Source organism: Lathamus discolor, chromosome 3 (genome assembly GCF_037157495.1).
Source record: "Lathamus discolor isolate bLatDis1 chromosome 3, bLatDis1.hap1, whole genome shotgun sequence".
In the NCBI taxonomy this organism is placed as follows: Eukaryota; Metazoa; Chordata; class Aves; order Psittaciformes; family Psittacidae; genus Lathamus; species Lathamus discolor.
The window spans coordinates 27408901-27431311 of NC_088886.1; the positions used below are offsets into that span (position 1 = coordinate 27408901).

At 48.1% G+C, this 22411-nt stretch overlaps 1 protein-coding gene across 2 annotated transcripts in view; it reads left to right on the forward strand.

Annotated features, from left to right (window-relative positions):
* Positions 1-17612, forward strand: part of P3H2 (prolyl 3-hydroxylase 2) — a 71375-nt gene extending 53763 nt beyond the window's left edge. The window contains exons 2-15 of one of the 2 annotated variants that reach the window (XM_065674273.1): positions 2664-2810; positions 3607-3796; positions 5707-5838; positions 7108-7193; positions 8581-8670; positions 9148-9188; positions 9653-9747; positions 12410-12537; positions 13134-13229; positions 13320-13470; positions 13997-14114; positions 14608-14683; positions 15546-15686; positions 16409-17612. In XM_065674273.1, the coding sequence (XP_065530345.1) occupies positions 2664-2810; positions 3607-3796; positions 5707-5838; positions 7108-7193; positions 8581-8670; positions 9148-9188; positions 9653-9747; positions 12410-12537; positions 13134-13229; positions 13320-13470; positions 13997-14114; positions 14608-14683; positions 15546-15686; positions 16409-16501 (1584 nt within the window). In that variant the 3' untranslated portion in view covers positions 16502-17612. Of the gene's footprint in view, positions 1-2663; positions 2811-3606; positions 3797-5706; positions 5839-7050; positions 7194-8580; positions 8671-9147; positions 9189-9652; positions 9748-12409; positions 12538-13133; positions 13230-13319; positions 13471-13996; positions 14115-14607; positions 14684-15545; positions 15687-16408 lie in introns of both variants that reach the window. The other variant, XM_065674272.1, reaches the window with a different exon arrangement.
* The last annotated feature ends 4799 nt before the right edge of the window (positions 17613-22411 follow it).

The following is a 22411-nucleotide window of genomic DNA, read 5'->3' on the forward strand; positions in this document are numbered from 1 at the left end:
GCCCCATCTCAACCTTTCTAATTACCGGCTGCAGTGCCAGTCCCACCTACACTCAGCATGACCTGAAAATTCCCATCATGAGATGCTCTGGTCCATCCTTTGTCTTGTATCAGATGCTGTCCAGCTGTGGTAACCTTTTTCAGGATGGGATAATGTTGAGACGAGGTTTTTCAAGACAGGATGCATGTTTCTGAATAAGAACGTCTCTTTAAAAAAATAAAAATCCACATTGAAGAGGTTTGAGGTTTTTTTTGTGTTGAGCTGAAAAAAAAAATTACAGTCATTTTGCTTGCCTGGGAGGCCAGGAGGTTATTCTGAAGAGTGGTGTTCTTAGGAAAACTCCAAGAGAAGGACTGGAACTGATGCTGTTTTTGCAGTAAAAGCTGGCTTCCCTGCATGTGTTGTCAGCACAGAGCTAATCCTGAAAAACTTCTGAAGTTTACACAAGGCAAATTTTTTGCGTTTCTGTGGGCATTGCAGCACAGAGGTGCTTTGGTTTCAAAGGGCAGATCTGGGGAGTGGGCTGCGATGCTCTCTGACCAGAGCTTTTATCTTTTTGGGGGTATTCATGCGTGCTTCTTTGGCCAGCTTTGACCTTGCCTTTCAAGGAACCGCACAAGTGATTTTGGCTGTGCTGGTGTGGACCTGGCCCTGCAGCAATGGCTGGGCTTTTCCTCCAGCAGGTCTTTGTGTATCCAGGCACCTGCTTTCAAAATGTCTCCATGCCCCAGCAAGCAATGTGAGAGCACGTCCAGAATGGCTCATCTGATATAAAAGTGCCAGTTTCACAACCCACCTCGTAGTAGTTGTGTGTCTGGTCCCATTCAGTGTCTCCATAATGAGAATCACACAGGCACCCTGACAAGCTCAGCCAGGGATTTCAAACAGCCATGATGTCTCCAGTCACCACCATTTTGACTCATGGTAATCTCTTTGTTTGTTCTGCAGACTGTGTTTGCACTCATTTTAATCTAAACAGCACAGGTGAAAGCGCTGGGCACTTCTCTGGGGGATGCACTGAGTCCCAGGAGGCTAAATACATGTCCTGATGTGCTCTGCATCTTTCAAGCTTACCTCAACTTTAAGTTGGGCTCTCAATCATTGACATAATTTTTTTTCTTTTTTTTTAAATGGAAAACAGTCGTTTTCAGCATCTTGCTGCATTTCTAATTCCACCCTGTGTTGAGGAAAAGCCAGAGGAAACCCATTACAATAATTTTTTAATATGTGCCTTGGAAATTTTGTTTGAGAGTGGAGATTCAACAGGCATCGGCTGCTTCCTTCACAGCCAAAACACACACACATCCTCCACGCTGCCCTAAGAGAAGGTTACCTTGCAAAAATAATGCGTGTCTTCACCTGTTTTTTCTGGAGTCTTCCCAAGCTTTATGTGCAGTAGGAAAGGAGGCATCATTCTGCCACTTAAACAACTTGGGTGTTTTATTAGTGCTGGCAGACAGCTCCACTTTCCAAATAGGAGCAGATTTGCCGAGTGATTTGGTGTTGGCCTGGGGCTTTCAGGGGGACTCTCCTTTGTCCAGCCAAATCAAACCTGTTACTCTTGCCCCACTCCAGCTGTTCCTGCTCAGAGCAATGTTCAGCATGAAAAGAGAGGTTTTGCCATGCTGTTACTGCAGCCAAGTGCCCTGAACAAATCCTTTGCACTTTTTCCCTTAGCACTTCATCACTTTCATAAGCCGCTCATGCAGCATTGCTATGGGATATGTATGTCAGGGCATCCCTCAAGGAGAAGGCCCTGTGATTTCACCCAGATGCCAATCCCACTTGGTTCAATGGGCATTAATGTGTAATTGGATGCGTATTTTAATTTTAAAAATGGTTGCAAGCACTTCTGCTGAGGTAACAATCCACCTGCTGATGAGGTGGCTGCTCAGATGGCTGACAGTTCAACCACATCTCTAAGGATAAGCGTAGGTCAGAGATTAAACTAGTTACTATACGCCTGGCTGGTTTTTCAGTTCTCATCATTTTGCCATTTGGGTTGTCTTATGGGTTCATGTGCAGATTTCTGCGTGTGAGCTGCTGTACTATGACAGCAGCATAGTAGAAGTATGCCTAAGCTCACTGGCTCTCGTGCCTCAGAAGCCTAGAAGTAGTGGCACAGGTTTGAGGGTGAATTTTGCTATCAATGAGTACTTGGACATAGCCTTGCCAAGGCTAGCATTAGCCTGATTCTGGCTAAAAAGCTTGGGTGAGCCTGCTCAGACTGCAGACCGATCCCAGCAGCTTGACTCTACATCTCACTGGTAGTCAGTGATGGTGGCTTTCTTTCAGGAGCAAGTGCATTAACCATGGAAGTGGCCCCTCTCTCTCCTGCTAAGTCATGCAGATGTTTCACCTGAACATCTGTCCTGCTCCTTGAGCTCCTGGCAGCTTCTGTGGGTGTGTTTAGCACTAGCATTTTTGTCTGTTTGTGAAGATCTCTCCAGAGTGAAACTGATTCTGCCTCAGTTCTGAATCTCTAAATCCAAAGTAACTTGATACAGCTTCTGTATACAGGTTTTCATTGACTATCCCATCATTGCCCAGACCAGTGGTGTCAAAAGGGCATCAGAGATAAAGGTGTCAGAAGGTGTGGCATAAACTGCTGTGTTCACTGTCCGACATCACAAATTCGCTTGGTCTTTCTGATCTTGTTACAGCTGAACAAGCTGGAGGAGGCAGCAAATGCGGCTCACACCTTCTTCATGGCAAACCCTGAGCACATGGAGATACAGCAGGACATTGAAAACTACAAGAACACAGCAGGGAAGGTCAGATTGATTGACCGAGAGGCCAAGCAGCACATGGTGAGTCTGAGCTAAAGAGCTGCCTGGGTTAAATGTCAGGCAGTATGGAGAGAGGAGATGTAGGAGATTAAGAAAGCACCATCTTTGAATGGGGAGATTCTTACCAAGGTCCATATTACAATACAGGAAAACAAACTCTCCCTTTCAGAGCTCTCTTTAAGTCAAGCCAGCTCCTTCTTTTTCAAGGCACACTGCTCCGTTCCTCTCTTCAGGGAATTCTGGGGTCATCCATGGCTTCTCCCACCTGGGCAGGATATGTGCTTGCAGCTTTGCTGGTGAGGGTGCAGGGTGGCAGGCAGGAGAGTGACAACTATTTCCACCTCCCCACAGTGAAAGCCCAGCACAAATGCCAGGGCTGCCCCAAGCTTTGTGATTTCTCAAGACATGAGGAAGCAGGAGTGGCTTTTTTTGTGTAATTAATGGAGGTGCTCCGTAGGGGCTATTCTAGGAGATGTGCCTGGGTCAAGAGCAGTCTTTTCTGGTGTAATTGCTGGGTAGGAGGATAAAAACAAAGAAATGTTTTTTCAAATAATGCATAATCCAGAGGTGGCACTAAGGTTTCCCTAAGTATGTAGGAGTTCAGAAAAACATTTAGGCAGGTTAAGGTCCCACTGGTCCAAAAGTCCATTGATGGCTTAAATATGGTTTGCTGCAATCGTTTGTGTCTAGTACTTGGAGATTATTCTGTCCCTGCCTGCTTGTTTTGAGAAGCACCTGCAGTTGGCAAGGGCAGGATGCTGTGGTCCAAGCAGCATAGCCCACTCATGGTCTTGTCTTCTGCCTACCTACTTTGCAGGAAGACTACAGTGCTGGGGTAAAGCACTATGATAAGGAGGAGTACGAGCTGGCTATTGACTTCTTGGAGAGTGCATTGAAAGGGTACTACTCTGAGGATGAAGATTGCCAGATCATGTGCGAGGGACCACAGAGATTTGAAGAGCATGAGTACCTGGAATATAAGGCTGGCCTCTACGAAGCTATTGCAGGTGAGATCTTTTTGCATCTTAGTGTTCTCACCCTTGGCCCTGGAATATGTTTGAGTTTGGGCCTTTGGCTAGATTTGGTGTAGTGTCTTCCCTTCCATTACTGCTGCTGCTAAGTAATGCTGAAGGAGGCACTTGGAAAGCCATAAAATGCAAATCCAGAAGACAAGGAACTAGAACAACTCATTTTGGTCCTGAATAAGAGCTGGGCCAGAAATTGCATTTCCAGATGTGTGGAGCACTTGCAGCTCTCCATAAGAGCTGGAAGTGAAGGTGCTTTAACATAAACTGCCTCCATTTCCCCCGTACACAGTCTCACATACCTCACTGAAAACTAGATATTGCTGGCCTCTGTTTTTATTTTCTCTGTTTTTCAATGCATATGAAGAGAGCAGCAGAGTCCTCTTGGTCATACTCCAGATGGCCAGGAAAGCTGCCAAAAAGACTCAGAACATAGATTTCCTCTCTATCCAAATGCATGGATTTGTCATTAGTTGAGGCCCACCTAATTATGATCTTGACTGAATTCTCTGGAGAGAATTGGACATTGCTGTGTAATCTTCAGATTTGCATGTGTGGCTCTGAGCCAGAGGGGATTAAAACAGTTCATTCACAGCAGAAATGAGATTACATTTAATTAGTTGTAAGGAAAGAAGAGCAATAAATTAAGATTTGTTTGGTGACAGGAATCTTATTTATCTATCTGCTCGTGGCCTTGGAGTTACATCAAGCTCTGCAGTTTTCCTTCTTGTGTGGAAAATACTTCATTTGTTTGCAAACTGTTTTTCAGTTTTGCCTATTTTTTGCTTGTGTCAAGACAGGAAATCTAATTGAAATGACCAAGCTGAGAAACCACCAACATACTGGCTGGGAAGCTGCCTTTGTTGGGTTTACTTACCCATGCAGAAAATATCAGGAGTATTGTAAGGGTTGACCTGGTACCAGTGTATCTGGCAGCTGGTCATGCCTGCTTTTAAAGCCGTAACCAAGACACCAAGTGCCATATCAAGCCTTCCAAGAGATCAGCCTTTACTGGCAAAGAAAATCTACCTTCCTTCTCACTGAAAGCTGCTGTTCATCAAACAGGTCTCTGTTAAATTGCTTCTGTGCTGTACAAGTCAACTGCGGCTCCAGTGAGCAGAGAAGATATTTCTGTGCTGGGGCACAGATGTGGTCATGGTGTGGCGGTCATCAACCCAACACATCACTTCGGAGTGAGAACAAGCCTGTTGGTCTCTGCAAGTGCTGTGTCTTGGTTTGGCCAGATATGCCTGGGAATAACAACTCCAAATCCCATCTTTGAGAAGCAGCAAACAGGGATTTTGCTGCCAGTATTTACACCTTAGACCTTTCAGACTTGCGTTGCAGGTGCCTTGCTTTGCCATGCTTGAGAAGCTGCACCGACCCCTCTCATCTAACCCCCCCTTGCACTTAGGAGCTTTCTTGCTGCAAAAAGGAGACGATTAAAGATGAGCTGAAGTAAGCAAGCGTGAGGATGGCTTTCATGTGGCAGCACATGTGTCCACCCTGTCCACCCATCTCTGCTTGCTCTGTGGATGTCCCCACCTTTGGTTTCGCTTGTGGGGCTGAAGAGCTACCTGCCACCTGCATGTGCTTGCACCCATCCGTCTTTCCTGGGCCGAAGCAGCAGCTCCTGGAACACAAAAGAGATGCTCAAGCTCCCTCTACAGTTGACAGAAGGAGAAAGGCATTTCTCAAAGGGGAAAAATGTGACTTCAACTCTCCATTGGCTTTGGAAAAGAGCCTGAGCTCTTTAGGTGTGCAGTTACCTGCTGGGCCAGAGCAGTGCAAGTTGCACGTCCTTCAGCCAGTCATATTTAACCTCTGTCCTTGTCTCAGCACCTCCACCATCCTTCTCACTTCAGTCTGTTTTCTCCCACTTTTCTTGGCAGATCACTACATGCAAGTCCTGGCCTGCAAACATGACTGTGTCAGAGAACTCGCCACACGTTCTGGCCGAATCTCACCCATTGAAAATTTCCTGCCCCTCCATTATGACTACTTGCAGTTTGCCTATTACAGAGGTAAAGGCTGTCTTTCTATTTCTCATAGCGCTTGCAGAGTTTTGTTACCTTTTATGCAAGTTTGAATTGTTCTATGGGGAAATCAGGGTATTACCACATGATGTTCACACTACTGTGATGCAGTGGCATGGTCTGAAAGAGTCAGTAAGGAAAGGACATTGGAAATTTGCTCTTCAAATATCAGGTTCACTTAAATGCAATTAAGCATTTCTGTAAAAGTGTTTAAAGTCATCAGTCAGGTTTTAAAAGTCCAACCTTTAACTTAAACATTCTTTTCTTTAAATAATTAATGCTTTTTTAGGGTTGTTTCATTTGACTTTGACATTAAAGTTCTGGGGATTTGTATGTTTCACATTATCTGAAACCAACTGATGCATTTTCTAAGTTATTATGTTTATAGATAGATATACAAGTTAGGACAAGCTTATTCCAAGATGCCAATTTTTACTGATTACCAAATATTTTAAGATTCACAGTAAAGCGGCAGGAGTTGGCTACATTGCAAAATATCAGGAGTTGGCAGTGTTATAATATACTGCCAGTTGTGTGGTCCCGTATGGTATTTTATTATATCCTGTTACATAAAAGAAAATCTCGGCAGAATTCTGCTATCTCAGGCTTGAGCTAAGAGCTCTTTCCTGAAAATGGCAGAATAAGTGAAGGGCAGAACTGCTACTCAAACATAAAGCTTCTTCATTCATTGCAATGTGAAGAAAGCTGGAGGAGTCAGAAGCATTTTGTGTGTGGTACACAGGCTTTTTTATTCCTCTGCCCAGTTAGAGGTTTAATGTGGTGGGTAAACTGCCCCAGAGCCCTGAAAGATGCTGCACAGAAGCAGCTTTCTGCTGCTGCAGTTTGCTTCTGCAGCAAACTGAGCTTCTGCAGTTTGCTGCTGGACAGCATCCACATTCTGCCTGTCCATTTGTATCTAATTTGGATCCCATCTGACCTCTGCATGACCACAGAGAACTCATGTGTCTGTACCTCAGTTTCCCTGCTGCTGAAATGGAGCAGTTAAGACAAATTTGCATCAAAAGAGCCTGATAAAGCATGGGGCTCACCCTTCAGCTAATGGAGAGCTCAAGCTGTGCCCTCCCTCTCTTCAGCTGCCCTCCTCAGCTCTGCCTTGCTGTGCTCCTTTTGAGCCCCCAGCACTACTGGCAGGGCTGTTTCCTCCTCTGCCCCTCTGATAACGATTGTGTTGTCTCTCAGTCGGTGACTATGTAAAAGCCCTGGAGTGTGCCAAGTCCTACCTCCTCTTCCACCCAGATGATGAAGATGTCTTGGAGAATGCAAGTTATTACGAGGGTCTCTTGGAAGGTAAAATGGATCCAGACACCGTGAAACCCAGAAAGGTAAGAGTGAATGTCAGCTAGGAGGCTAAGTGGGAAGCTTTAACAAAAGCTTCAGCTGGAAATTAAAGCAGCTTGGCAGCTTTCCAAAAGTAGGACCACTTTGAAAACAGATGCGGAGATGCTGAACTAGCTGGCAAAGCTAATTGTCAGGATGTGAGTTCAGAGCCACTAGTGTAGGGGAGAAACTGGAGGGTAGGATCTTCTTTAAACAGGGACTTCAGTTTAGCAAAGCCCAAGAAAGGGCAGGGAGGGCGATGACCGAGTGCCTCAGCAACATAAACCCTTCTCTGGTTCAGTGCTCCAGGGGAGATGCAGAGGAGGAATGGAATGAAGCACTGAGCAGAGGGTAACCTTTGTTAAGAGAGGGATGAGAAATATTTTCCCAAGGGAAGGCTGGGATGTCAATGTTACTCTTAAGTCACTGAGGTTGGAGTTCAGCACTCAGACTGCTTTGTGGGAAGTAGCTTTCCTATCGTAGGGTTAGGCTGCGGTCAAATAACCAAAGAGTATGTGTTCAGTCACCCAGTGGGACAGCCTTCTTCAGTCCGGGCAACCTTTATCTGTGGCCCTGGGGCTGCCTCTCTCACAATAAAGAAAAGGAGAAGTTCCTCACATCCCATCACAGTTGTGAGGGGGCTCCTTCCTCTTATGCCATAAGCAGAGGGTAGGGAGGAACTGGATCTGCCATTCCTTTGTGAATTCCTTAATTTCCAGGAAAATCAAGGTGAATTTGGTAAAACACTAAAAAGGAAAATGATGAAGAAGAAAACTAGAACAGTTATTGTTTCTTCTCACAAAGTGAATCTAGGAAAAAACCTAAACTTGACAAAAACATGTCATTGTTTTCAGTGTTCTGAAGTTTTCTGTAAAAAAAAAAAAAAAAAAAAAAATTATCTGATTTTTGCTTTCCAAAGTAATTTTCGAGGAGAAACCCCAGTGTTTTGTTTAGAACTATTTAATTCAAAAAAGAAGCCCTCTGATGGGTGCTTTTCAGCTCTTTGTGCTTTGTGGTCCCTGTGTGAGTACCCTGAGCACATCCCAGGCTGTGATGCTGCTGTCCGCCCACCACCAGGCTCTGCTGGTTGCTCCATGAGCTCTGCATCACATGTGGAGAACCAAGGCACAGTCCAACCAGAGTCCCTGCTTTGCCATGTATTTTGGGGATGCAAGCTTCCCAGATGAGTTGCTGAACACCTCCACTTGTGTAACATAGTGAGTGGCTCAGCTCTGTGTCTGTGGTTGCTCAAAAGCATGACCCAAGCATCCCTTACCCCATTGGAGTCTGCAGTGTTGCTTGAAAAACAAACCCCTCTTGAAGTATAAGTGTATTGTCTGTGTCTTGTGAAAGCTACATGGGCAACTACTCCCCTTTTCCTTTTATTTTCAGGAAGCAAAAACGCTGCTGAGGCGCCATAAGCTGGAGTCGCACCTTTTACAAGTGGCTGCAGCTGGCCTTGGATACACCTACACAGAGCCGGTAATTCCTGGGTCTGCTATGGCGAGGACCTCCAGGACTTCACAGCTATAGGACCACTTCCCCCCTCCCTTTTCTTAAAAACCAAGTCCCATGTAGGTGACTCAAGCTGAATCTTGGCTTGGTTTGTTCCCTATGGGGAAATGTTGATAGCAAAGCAAGGAAGGCAACCTTTCCCAGGATGAAGGAAATGCAGACACAGCCTAGTCTGGCTCTCAGTCACTGTCACGCTGGTTGGGTGGGATAGAGAAGGCTGGGCAAGCTGAGTTCCCTCTGTATTTGTTCATATGATTCCAGGTTGGGTTGGGGTTGCATTTTCAATTTGGTGACCCCAGGCAATTGCCCGAAGTTGTGTGGGATAGATCCATACCAGAGAGGCTGGCTGATGTCAGGGAGGCTGGGAGTGAGGCAGAGCAGGTAGCTCCCTGGCTTCATCTGGAGCATTAGTTTAAGAAGCATGACCTCTCTTTTTTCCTGCAGAACTACTGGAACAGGTATGGCGCCCGCCAGGATGAGCACAGGTGAGCCACCACTTACACCAGCTAAGCCCATGGCTTCACCAGTCCCTGCAGTTGGGATGTCCCCATGGTAGGGTACAAGCCTGCCACTTAATGGGTGCTGCCCGTCCTGCCCAGCACACCATCATGGCTGATAATTACAAACTTTCCACAAGCACCTTATTTTAGCTGAGTGCCTCCAAACCATTCTAGAGGGAACTGGGTCAATGAGTCAAATGGCGCTGTTCATGTTCCTTGGTGTCTGTGCTTTACTGGTGGAAACTGTTGCTCCCGTTACCAGAAAAAAACACTGTTTTTCATGGACAGGGTGAAAACTTCTACATGTATGGTTGTGACATTTGCACAATGTATCAATTTGTCCAGATTTTTAATGTATTGGTTTCCAAAGGGTGCAAAACAGCGCAGTTCCTAGAAACTGGAGACCTGTGGCCCAAGTCATGATGTTCTTGTTTTCTCTTGTTCCTCAGTGTCCCATCAAGTATTAGCAGTGAACCAGAGGAAGGGCCTAGGCTATTCCTGGCAAAGAAACCCATGCCAAAACCAGATCGAGAGTTGAAGGAGGGTAAGTCTGATGAATATGTTTCAACAAAATCAGAAATTATTTTCCTATTGGTGGAGACTGCAGACTGTGAAGGTTGGCTGCTGAGCAATGAGGGCCAATTCTGTCTGAGGAGGTTGAAATTTTATTCAAGACCCAAAGAAGCCCTCGATGATGCCACAGCATTTCTGGGTCTGTGGAACCCACCACCATTGCTCTGCTTTTGGACTTGCTTTTCCCACCTGCTGAGCCACTCATTACAGAGCCCCGAGATGTGGAGCTAGGAGGCTGGGTCCTCCTCACTGTGGGGAAGGTGGCACCAGCAAACAGTATTTTTTCCTTTAGGTGTTTCTAAGATTAAAATGCTCCCTCTTATCCAGGCTGCAGAAGGACGGATGCTGGAGGCATTAAGTTTTGGGAAGCCTGGTCATGATGCTTTGCTGAATGTGCTGGATCACAGCATATTAGCAACCATTTCTGTTTGCAGACTGGCTTGTGACATCTTGGCTTACATCAAATCACTCAGTTTTAAGGCTTGTCAGCAGACATTTCAACGAATTTCAGCACATTTTCAGGAGCCACAGAAAATACCGTAAAAAAAAATCTTGTCAAAAGACAAGATTTCTCCCATAACAATTTTGAAAAATTATATTGTAGCCAAATACCAAAGCATGCTCCTCACTGCAAAACAATGGGTCTCCAGCCAGAAGGTGTCCTGTGTCTCTAGTGGGTCAGCTCCACAGCAGCAGGCAATTAAATCTCCCTATAATGCAATGGATGGTTGTGCTTTTTCTGGGGAATTTAACAGCTTTCCATGGCCCAAGTTATCTCCAGCTGCTGAGTGTCATGTTCAAAGTATCGTTATCCCTTCTTTAGCCATACATAAAATAGGCAAATATCACAGGAGGATCCTGGAGAGCTTGCTGAAGCCAAGAGCTGGTTGCATTACATTTGGTTTTGGCCTGTTTGCCTTCCATAATGAAATAATTTCAGTGTGTCTTTCTCTGTTGTTTCTTGTCTCTATGCTTTTATTCTGGTTTAGTTGCAGAATGTTTTCAAATTTGCAAAGAAAACAGAAGCCATTAAAAACGAGAATGGTATTTTTGTTCATCCAGCTGCTTCCTTTCTCTGTCGTCTTTTTTCTTTCTCTCTTTTCACTCAGAAAAAAGAAAAGGCCAAAAGAGAAAAAGAGAAGTCCATTTTAATTTTGTACTCCTCCTCTTCTGTACTTCTCTCCTCCCCTTCCTCCTCTCTACCAATTCCTTTACTCCCAAAAGTGCAAAGAATTTCCTGATTTCTTTGTGGTGTTTTCCACAGAGCGTACACACAGGAAATAGGTCTCTCTGCTGGTGCTTAGAGGCGGTGGGGGTGTGGAAGGCAGCCAGGAGCACACTGCTGGTATGGGACAAGGGTTCAGTGCTCATGGCACAGGGCAACCCCCGCTAGCTCCCTGGGAGGAACAGAAAGAGCTGGGGAAGTGGTGAGTGATGGCTTCCAGGTTCATCCCTTGTGTGCCTATGGCTGGGGAAGAGGAACATCTGAGCTGGAAAACTCAGCCTGGGTTGGAGTGTGCCAGGAGTCTAGATTTCAGAGTCTTGTTTCTGATCCAGCTGCGTTTATAATAAATGCTATTATGGAGCAACAAGAACAGCAAAGTGAACATGAGGAGACCTAACTCTTCAAAAAGAAAGTCATGGGCTAGTGGCAGGGCTCTGCCCTCAGGGTAATGTGTCCTCCATAGGCCAAGGAGACCTTCCAAAAACACAGTGCGCCCCAACAGACAGAGAAAGTAGCAATTATAAAAGCAGCGTAACAGAGAAGTTTCCTTGTGCCACATGGTGAGAGGAGATCTGTGTTTTATTGTGGCTCTGTGACAAGAGAAAATTTTCCCCACAATTTAGATACATTTCACCTTCGTCCTGGAGAAACATCTGGTTTAGGTTTTTATTGTTGCCACCTCTTTAATTCTCTTTCTTTAAGGAGATCAGGGGCAGAGGCTTCAGAAGATGGTGATTTAGGGTACTCACCATGTTTTTGTGATCAGGCAAATTTTAACGGGATGGATCCAAACTTCATGTAAAAAGCTAATCTCTCTCTTCCTCATGCCATGGCAGCTCCTTTGCAGAGAAAGATTGTCCTCAAGATCTTCCAGTTCACCCATTCCCAGCCCCTTTTATGGTGGAGAGCAAGCGATATTTGCTGCAAGCTCAGCACCACACTAGGTTTGCTATGTGTGCAAAAGACAAAAAACCCACTGATGACAATTGCAGAAAGTGGTTTTGCATGCCAAGCTGGCATGATCCACACAGCACAAATGCAATGGAAACTTACGGCCTTCGTTGATGTTGGCTGCTGGCAGGAGAGCCAAGTTAGCCGATGTTCGTGTCTCTCATTGTGTTCCATCAGGTTTTGGCATTTTTAGGCTGTGGTCCTTGCATTTGCAAGGAAGCTAATGAGAAGGTGGAAAATGCTGATGCTCTTGCAGCAGATTGATTTCATCTCCAGGTGTTTCCATTGCTTCTGTTTCTTTCGTTGGTGATGTGAGGCCAAACTTTGCTTTCTGCTGTGAATTTTTTTCCCTGGCAGCACACCCAAGTGACTTCAGCTGGCCCTCAGCCACAGTACAAGATGTTAATGAGCCCAGGGCATGTTCAGCAGGGTTGTTTTGTATCTCTGTTTCCATCAGGGGGTCCGCTTCTCTACAGCGATGTAAAATTTGTCTACAACTCGCAGCAGCTGAATGGTACCCAGCGAGTCCTGCTGGATAATGTCATCTCAGAGGAGCAGTGCCGAGAACTTCACAGGGTGGCCAGTGTGAGTAGTTGATGTCCCTGGGGTGGGGCATGACTGTCACCTGGGCTGAGCGCCTGATGCTCTCCCCAGCATCTGACTTGTGAGGGCTGAATGTGTGATCAGCCACTGGAAAGGATCCAAGTTCATACCTTACTCTTTAGTGTTAGAACTGATGCCAGGATGCCTGTGGAGAGCAGTCAGACGCTTGTCCCCATAACACACTCATGTAAGCGCATGGGAGCCACTTCTTTGGGCCATTCTTAGAAATATGCTGCAAGACAGACCCTGTGCAGAAATAGCTCTCTGACCCATGTTATGTACAACCCCAAAGGATGTCCACACACAAAGCCCAGTTGAGCCTTCTCATTCATCATTAGCTGAGCCTGGGAAGGGACTGAAGGTGCCTGAATATCCCCAGCAGGGAGATGAGTGGCTGTTTTCCAGCATCTCAGAATGGACCATGTTTATGGATTACTGCAGTGCCTTCCCACTTAACTCACCTGTCCTGATGAATGCAGCCTTGGGGTATTGAGGGAAGAGAGTGCCAGTTGCTTCCATTGCAGTTCCTCCTCTTCTGGGGAAACAGTTCACTCCTCACCCGTGGTCATGTCTTTCAGGGGATCATGTTGGCTGGAGATGGTTACAGGGGCAAAACCTCCCCCCACACCCCAAATGAGAGATTTGAAGGAGCCACTGTCCTCAAAGCCCTCAAGGTACAGCTCCCTCCTCCTACTCCTCTCCCATGCCCTCCCTCCCAGCTGGTGCATGGCATTGACCCTCTCTCACCCTTTCTCCTTGCTCAGTATGGCTACGAGGGCCGTGTCCCGCTGAAAAGTGCCCGGCTCTTCTACGACATCAGCGAGAAGGCTCGCAGGATTGTTGAGTCCTACTTCATGCTCAACTCCACGCTTTACTTCTCCTACACCCACCTGGTGTGCCGCACTGCTCTCTCTGGTGAGGGTTTGGGGGGCCAGCAGGAGGGCAGAGCTGGGGGGACAGGAGGGGGTCAGCTCCCCGCAGGGGTTTACAAGTTGGGGCTCAACCCTGAGAGCAGCTTTGCTTTGCCTGGTGCTTAAACTGGTGGCCAAGGGCTGGGTAAAGTCACTGTCCCTGTAGCAGCAAAGGGTGGGCACTGCTGTCCCAAAGGAGCTAATTTCTGGGATGTCTCTTGTTTTTCATGTCTCCAACTCTTCCTGTTTTCTCCTCCCTCTTCTCTTGCCTCTTCTCATCATCCTTTCTCCTTTCCATCCCATGCCCAGCTCTCCATCTCACTCCCCCACAGTAAGGAACAAGCAGAGCTGTGCAAATCTGAGTCCTCAGATGTTGCCTTTTCTCTCCAGACTTTTCTCTCCTCACCTGTGAACACCACCCAGAGTGGGGTAGGGGCAGGCTCCCACCCCATGACAGACCCCACAGAGCATGACATTTCCATCTCATCCACCCCTTCTCCTCCCTCCTTCCTCCACATGGTCCTGCCTAGGCCAGCAGGAGAGGAGGAACGACCTGAGCCACCCCATCCATGCTGACAACTGTCTCTTGGACCCTGAGGCCAATGAGTGCTGGAAAGAGCCTCCTGCTTACACCTTCCGGGATTACAGGTAGGAAGAAAGGGGGAGCTGCTCTCAAGGGCTCCCAGGGACACTGCCCAAGGTAGAGCAACTTGCTTCACAGACCTAAAACTGGTACATCCCAACCATGGCAGAAGTAAGATCCAACAGGTAGTTTCTGGTGGCAGCAAGCATCATGGGTAAGCTCCAAGCTGAGTTTAACTGTAACAGCTGTGATATTTTAGGGTTGGGAGATCCCACCTATGGCCCACAGAACTGTGTCTCTGCCAGGTGTGTTTGGTGCAAAATGGGAGGGTGGGAGCTCGTGGGACCTAGGGGACATTGTGGGAATTGTTCCCTAGCCAAAGTGAGATCTGCTGCTTCTTAGCTCTGGCTCCAAAATGGGGGTAGCCCCAACCAGCTCCTCAGTGGGACTGCTACCCATGTCTTGATGGAGCAGTGTGGGATCTGCCCCAGAGGTGGGGGTCAGCCTTGAGCCCTCCCCACTGCTCCCCTCACAGGGATCCCCTGCTTCTTTCCCCAGTGCCCTCCTGTACATGAATGCAGATTTTGAAGGAGGCGAGTTCATTTTCACCGAGATGGATGCCAAAACTGTGACGGTAAGTCAGTGCTGTGGAACAAATGCTGCTCCTCAGAAGCCCATGCTCAGGAGCTCTGGGCTTCCCTGGGCAGTCTATGGCTCCTACCTTGCAAAAAGTCTATACAAAATCCTGCTAGCAGAAATACCAGACCTTTTCTTCCCTTCCCAGATGCTGCTTGAGCAGGAAACCTGCAGATGAGGGGGTTGCACCACCCCTGCACAGGCAGAGGGATGGCTGATAGTTGTCCCTGCCCAGAGGACTGGTGAGCCCCAACCCCATATCATGGCCAAACATGAGGTGATGTCCTCATACATACACCGTGACTGGCCCTGGGTTCTTGCTCAAGAGGGGTTCATGGTGATGGACATCAGTCCCTGAGGAGGATGGGGCTCAAGCATGAGCCCCCACTTCTGTGTAGGAGACACCTCCCTCCATTGTTAGATAGAGGGTCTGGGCACCATGCTGTAGCTCTGGAGTTCAGTAGATGCTGGAGGGTAGATTTGGTTGCACTTCTGCCCATGAGGTCCTGCTGGTCACCTCTTGTGGATTCAGCAGAGGGAAAAAAAGAGGTGTTTCACAGCCCTTGCCAGGCTTAGCCTGAACCTTCCTGGAGTTATACCATGGTCCTGTTTGCTGTAGGTGGTCACCTGTAGGCTTTGCAAGGACTCCATGCCACTATCTCCTTTCTACATGATGTCTGTGCAGTGGGACTAAGCTTCACACCTCCTTATTTACTCCAGCAGCAACTCACCGGGTCCTGGGGTGATGCAGAGAGATGCCCACTAAGGTCCCAGACCCTGGACTACTGCAAGCACAGACATGGCCAGTGTCTGCTGCTGTGCTGCTCCTTGCTACCCTGGTATTCCTTGTTTTCTCACAGGCCTCCATCAAGCCCAAGTGTGGGCGAATGATCAGCTTCTCATCAGGCGGTGAGAACCCCCATGGGGTGAAGGCAGTTACCAAAGGCCAGCGGTGTGCTGTGGCTCTCTGGTTCACCTTGGACCCACTTTACAGAGAGTTGGTGAGTCACTCCATCATGATTTAAGGGGAGCTGGGGGGTATTCAGCATCCCAAAGGACCCAGGGCCACCTTCAACCTCCAGTCCCAGCACATTGCACCCCCCGCAGTAGCATTCCCATTCGCTGCGCTGTGGGGACATAAGCTGGTGGTCCAGGAACCAAATGGTTTTCCCTGCTGGCCATGCTCTTGGACACCTATCACCCTGATCCCGTGGGGTGCAGGGCTGGGCTGAGGTGCTGAGTGGAGTTCGGGAGGGCTGTGTAGGGCTGGGCTGGGCGTTTCTGACACCTAGTGGCAATAACTTGAGGAACGGGGAAGTCCTCCACAGCCCTCCACAGCTCAGAGGCAGGCGCGATGGCTGCTGCCATCAAAGATACTCAAAGATGCTGCCTCAAAGATAGTTTGGCAGCCTGAAGTCCATGGGACTGGGCATCCAGACGCCTTGGAAGATCTGGGCTGTAGTGCCTTGCACCAGGCAACCTCCAAATTCTTCCCCCAGCCACTGTGGCCCTTGGAGGAATAAGGGTGATTGGATATTGAGGTGCAAAGTAATTTGACTAATTTTGACCAGCAAATGCCCAGGCTGTCCCCTGCCCTCACAGCCACACAGCTGGTCCTTGGATGAACTTCTTGCTGTGGGTCCTTTCAGCAGGCTGAGCAGTGCTGAATAAGCTGAGAGCAGGCACTAAAACGCTGCTGCTACACATTCTTCCCCTCTTGCAGGAGCGAATCCAGGCAGATGAAGTGATCGCGATGTTGGACCAGGAGCATCTAGGACCCAGTGAAATGAACATCAACCCAAAGGATGAGCTATGAACTAGGCCAAAGACTTTTTCTATTAAATATTTATTTAATATTGTTAATCTTATTAGAACCCTTCTATTTTTGTACAGAGATGCTGTATAAATTAACAGGTTAATATGATTGTGGAGTTTCAGGAATGCCTCTTCTGTGTTTAGCACAGCTCTTGCTGAGACCTCTCATGCCTGTGCTAGCATCTCCTGCTGGGGCTGATTGCCTCCAGCATCCCGTTCTTCTCTAGCACTTCTCAGGATTTATTCAACCCCACTGTATCCCTCTGGAGAACCTCTTTTTGGGGAGGAGGGGGTTTCCTTTTCCTTCCTCAATCAGAAATAGCTGCTTCTCTTTAGCTTCTGCTAGAGAAATGTCTCAGGTGTGCTAACTGACCAGCCTTCCTGCTCCTGCTATGTGCTGGCTGAAGACCTGGGCAGTGCTGGAGCACAGGTTAGTTATGGTTGTCCTTTCCATCTTGGAGCCCTTCACCATTTGAAATATGCTTTTTAGGGAAAAAAACCAACACAAACCCAAAACCAAAGGAAAACCTAAGTCCTAGCAAAATGCATATCTCTCTGTAGCCATGCAATGCTGGTGTTTGGTATTAATTCTGACCAAAGCTTCCAGAAAGCATCTGCTGGGCAGGGGCATAAGCTGTGCACAGGCATGAAGGGGTTTGACTTGCAGTGGACTCTGGTGGAATAGGGTCTGTTGCTTGTGTTCTCTCCCTTCTCTTGCTAATAGCCTGGGATGCATGAAAGAAACTCCCCTTTTCAAAACAGCCAGAGGAAGTCTGGGGGGAAGAAGGGGAGGGTAGTTGGAGAGCTGAGACGCATTACATTGCGCCTCCGTCTGCACCATGCTATTGCATCCAAGGTTTGATTCCTACATGCTGCAAGTTCAGCATGAGTTTGTGCTGCCACCCCCTTACAACCACATCTGCCCGAGTGCATCCTGCAGAGCTGCCCCTCCAAGCAGCAGGGTGCATCCCCTGCCCTCCTGGAGGCTGCAGGGATCCCACAAGCTGGTCTTCTGTCAGGAGGGAATGCCTGTCGTAATTGGTTTGCTGCTGTGGTGGTTAGCCAGGGCTGTGTCTAAATCCAGAGGAAATAAACTAAACATGATGTCTGTGCCTGCCTTTGACTTTCTTTAGCCAAATATTAGAAGGGGAGAGCAGGGGGGGTGTGGTTTATCTCATGGTGGTGTCTCTCCCTTCAGGGTTTCCTGCCCCCGGCCCTAAAGCAAGACCCTGCATCCTGGAACAGGCACGGGGGGGGCGGTAGCCTGGACAGGATCAAAGTTATGTATGTACATTTGGCTGCCTGTCCATCTCCTTTGCTCTGTATCCACTTACCTGTTAACTTAGGTACCATTGGCAAGCTTTGGGTAATTTGGAGAGCAGGAGGAGGATGTTACAGCCCCTGTGTGCTGCTGGGATGTGCGGGAGGCTGGGGAGCAAAATGGGGTGCCAGCTGGCTTCTGGTGAAACAACAGCATTGGTGGAGAATGGTGCCTTGCACCGGGCAAGGTGCTTAAACTGGTGGCCAAGAAGGAAAGGAGCCTCAGAAGGATGCAACATTTCACGACTCAGTTGCAAACATGACCCCTGTATGCCCAAGAAGGGGAAAGATCCTGGGCTGCCTGGGCCATGTCACTCACTTCACTGCTCTGCCACCAAGACTGTGTTCTGTGCCAGGCTGAAGCCAGGAAACAGGAATGCAGAGAGTCAGAGGTAGTTTTCCTCTTTGTTGGTTTTTACAGCTCTCTGCTCTCGCAAAGTCTAGCTCAGAAATGGGTTTGTGTTTCTGCTGCAACAGCAGAGGTGGATGCCAAGTTTATTGGCATACTGTAGCCTCGCAAGAGCAAGTTACAGAGCTCTCTGGGACATGCACCAAAACATAATCTAGGCTTTTGGGTCTCTTTTGTATCTGAATGGGATGGGTTGCCACCAAGGCGGCCTGATCTCTGAGAAATGTATTTTAACTCTAATATTTGATGTAGGGACCTGATATGTGCCAGAGCTGTCAGGGTCATATCCTGACTGCCCGCAGGGTACCCACATCCCTGGAAAAAGAAAGCAAGCTAACAATAATACTGAATATATATGCTCCTCCTTGGTCAAATACACCCCCGGGACAACCTGGTGCAGTAACATTTTTGCTTCCTGCTACATTGATTCATGTTAGTTATTCCCATTTTTGCCCTGCCAGTCTGGTAATTGCTGTTTCCCAAAGTCCCAACATGAAGCAGCTCCCCACAGAGGCAGTGTCTGAAGTCACACCACTAGAATAAAGCTGATGCGCATTTCAGAGCAAGTTGCATGGCTCCCGGGCCAGCTCCAAGCTCCTCTAGTCAAGGCTTGGCCACTGAAGGGAGCCACAACCTAATTCGGTGTAGGCCATTTTGCTATGTATGCCCCAGTTGTATCACTGGCAATAGGACCTGGAGGTGCTTGAACTGTGTCTCAGTTCCTTGTTAACTTTGCTGTGCCCCTCCTAATACTAATCATACATGCAAGGTGGGATTAGCAGGTTGATCTATGACAGTCAATGAGGAAAAAGAACCCAAAAGAAAACAACTCATAAATGAAATAGAATAGGATTAAAAAGTAATTAAAGCAACAACTGAAGTGGCTCTGTGTGTGTGTGTGTGTGGGTGCACACATGCGCTTGTGTGTGGCCGTTGCTCTGGAAGCAAAGCCCTACACAGTGTTACTCAGTGCCAGGGGATCTTTACTAGAGAGGAGCTTTGGTTTTGTTTTGACATTCACGTGGGCCCAAGCCAAGTTTGGTCACCTCTTGCACAAGGCTGCTGGTAGGGGTTGCTGAGGGCTGGAGAAGCTAAATTTGTGCCATAAACATGCCTTAATGCGAGTGGCTGCTGAAAGTTTCTCTCCAGCCAAAAGCTCACCCTGAAACCTCAATTTAAAATGAGACTTGTGGGTATTTATGGGTTCCTGAATCCATAGTCAAGTCTGAAATATCTAAGGCTCTTTATGTTATGTCCGGTGGCTACGGAGTCTAATAAAACCTGGGAATGTTCACAGCCTGTGAGACCTTTTGAGGTGTTAATTGTAAGCAACTGAACTCACCAAAATTGCTGTGGAGGCTTAGAGTCATGTGGACAAGTCAGTCTCCATCAACCCCACTGGATGATGACTAAACCCCATTGATCCTAAGCCAGTGCATCATAAGCTTATAAAATATGTTGTACTTGAATATTTTGACCCCTTTATTCTCCAGGATCTAGACTGACAGGCCGAAATACAGCAGCTTTGACCACTCTTGGAGAGCCAGCGACAAACCCCACAAGCCACCAGCCTGGCTGAAGGCCCTCTTCTGCTGCCACTCTGTCCCATCCTGCAGCTGCATCCCTCTGCTGTCTGCCTACCCTGCTGCTTGGTGTCAGCCACAGCGATGGACAATTTGGGTGGCACCATCCCTGATGACTGCTGCACTAAGGTTAGCCAATCCCTCTACAAGGGCTTCCCCACCTTGGATCCACTGTGGTCATGGGTGGGAGCAGAGCCTGGACAGATTTGTCATCTTTGCATTACAACTGGGGGCTGTCTGAGAGCTGCAGCAACTCAGCCAGGAAAAAGCTGCGAGTGAAAGGAGACAGAGGCTGCAGTGAGCACTGCTCGTCCCTCCTGATTAAACCTGGGCAGAGCTAACCTGAGCACTCAGAGGCAGCTGAACATCTTCCCATGAAAAACTGTCATTAAAAATAAGGCTGCTTCCTCCTGTCCACACCCTTGCCCAGCCTGGTGGAAAAAAGAACAAAACAGCTGGCAGTGAGGTAAAAATGGGCTAGTCCTGCTTTGGGGAAGAACTATATTAAAAAAAAGAGCAAGGCGTGCATGTCTTTTGTTTCCACAACTACTCCTATGCCCACATCCCACCAGAAGAGCCACTTTTTCCTGAGGGGAATGTTGCTGCTTGTCTGTGCGTCTGGGTATGACCCTGGCCAGGTCCCATGATACTGTGCTCTTCCCCAGTTGTGGATGGGCATATATTTATACACATGTATGTATATGTGCTTCTCCTCTCACCACTCCATTTCAACAGCAGGCACTCAGGCTCCACTTATATGATTCCTTGGTGCCCATGACAGCCCTGGCACCCAAGACCGAACAGGGTGCAGCTCTGCACAAGGCCAGATCCTGCACCTTTGTTCACCCCAGGCACAGCCCTGCCTTCACTTTGTGCCTGGGAGCCCATACGAAAAGGTAGAACGGGTGTCACTAAGAACAACAGCCCCCCCCCCCCACCCCCATATCCTCCTGGAGCACAGTGTAGTGTGTGTGGGTCACTTTCTGTTCCCAGAGCAGACACTGCACCAGCAAACTTCTGTCTGGTGGATGCTGTGGCCAGCCCAGCATTACATTTATCTTGTTTTGAACACATGGTGAAAGCTGGCACTGAGTTTGTTTCCTTCTCATTTATCAAAACTTTGTTATGCAAAAGAAAAGAAAAGAAAAAAAAATCATAAATGCCAACATGTCCCAACCCCCTGGCCACCAGCCAACCCTGCCAAAAATGAGTCCAACACACTACCGGAACTTGAGAAGTCCAAACAAGCAACTCGGAGAGCTGCCTGGCCACCCTCACCTTGTTTCTGGGTGAAAGCACTGGTGAGCTTCAGGGGAGCAGGGCTCAGCCTGGGTCCGGACGCGCGTCAGCGGGCAGCATGTGAGGCCATGGAAAGAGAGTGCGGGTTCAGGCAACCACAGTGCGTGCCATGGCAGGAGCAGGGAACGTGAGGGCCCTGTGGGCAAACGGAGCCAGGCTGGCGAGTGGACATGCTTGGCAAAAGAGCAAGTCGGCTAATGATCATTTCCAGGGGTGGTTTGGATAATAAGAATGGCAGTTCTAGTAAGTGTTTCCTGAGGTTGAGCAGGGCAGAGCAGGGGGAATTAATATGAGTTTAGTTTAGCTCCTACCCCTCCTTTATTTGTAATGAGATTAACAGCAGAGTTGGTAGCAGCACCATCAGCCTGCTGCTGTGATGGGGTGAGCCGAGAGGCAGCTCCCACAATGCCTTACATGCAAGCCAATGGCTGAAGCACATGGGGAAAAACACCAGAAAAAACACCCCTTTTATCACGTTTTTTTTTCAGCTGCCTTAGGATGGGTTTGCTCCCAGGTTCAGGGGAAACACGTATTGGACTGACTTACCTCCTTCCAGCAGTACCAGGAGCATGGCTGACCTCCTGGCATAGCTCAGCATCACCAGATCCTCCTTGCAGTGCTTCTGCACCCAATGCTGGCTGAAGGAACCAGGCTAAAAGCTGGTCCTTGCTTGTTGGTGAGAAATAAAGCCACCACTTGCTACCAATATGCTTTGGGCAGCTCCAGTGCAATAAATGAACCCAGCTGATTTGACTGCAATGAGGCAGAAGCTGGAAAGAAGTGTCAATGCCCTGCAAGGCATCTCCCAACTGTTCAGAGCACTTTAACTGGACTGTAGCAAAGGTGGAGAGCAAAACTCTCTTACAATCCCCCTTAAAGAGGGGAGAATGTGAGCCCCTTGGCAAATTTTGCAAAGATCTGTCAGACCCATGACAAGGTCTGTTCATGGGAAACTTAGAGACACCTCGTATCATACATAACTCTTGTAGGGGAGTTTTGGGGAGAAAACCACTGAAACAAAAGCCATGTATTTCAAAAACCTCATATTAGTTGCAGCAATCAGGCACATATGGGCCAAGAGCTGAGGCACCTTGGCACCAGGCCCTACAGGGCTCTCTGTAGTGGCTGGGCACAACCAAGATGATGCCTATGCCTGACGTCCCCTTCACCACATTGTTAGTCACTGGCCACATCGCCCCACGTCAGGATGCCCACAAAACCCAGCTGTGGTGACAAGCATTTCTACACAAAAACATTCTTGTGTAGCCCCATCAACTTGTGCCCATGGCCCAGGGGTGGC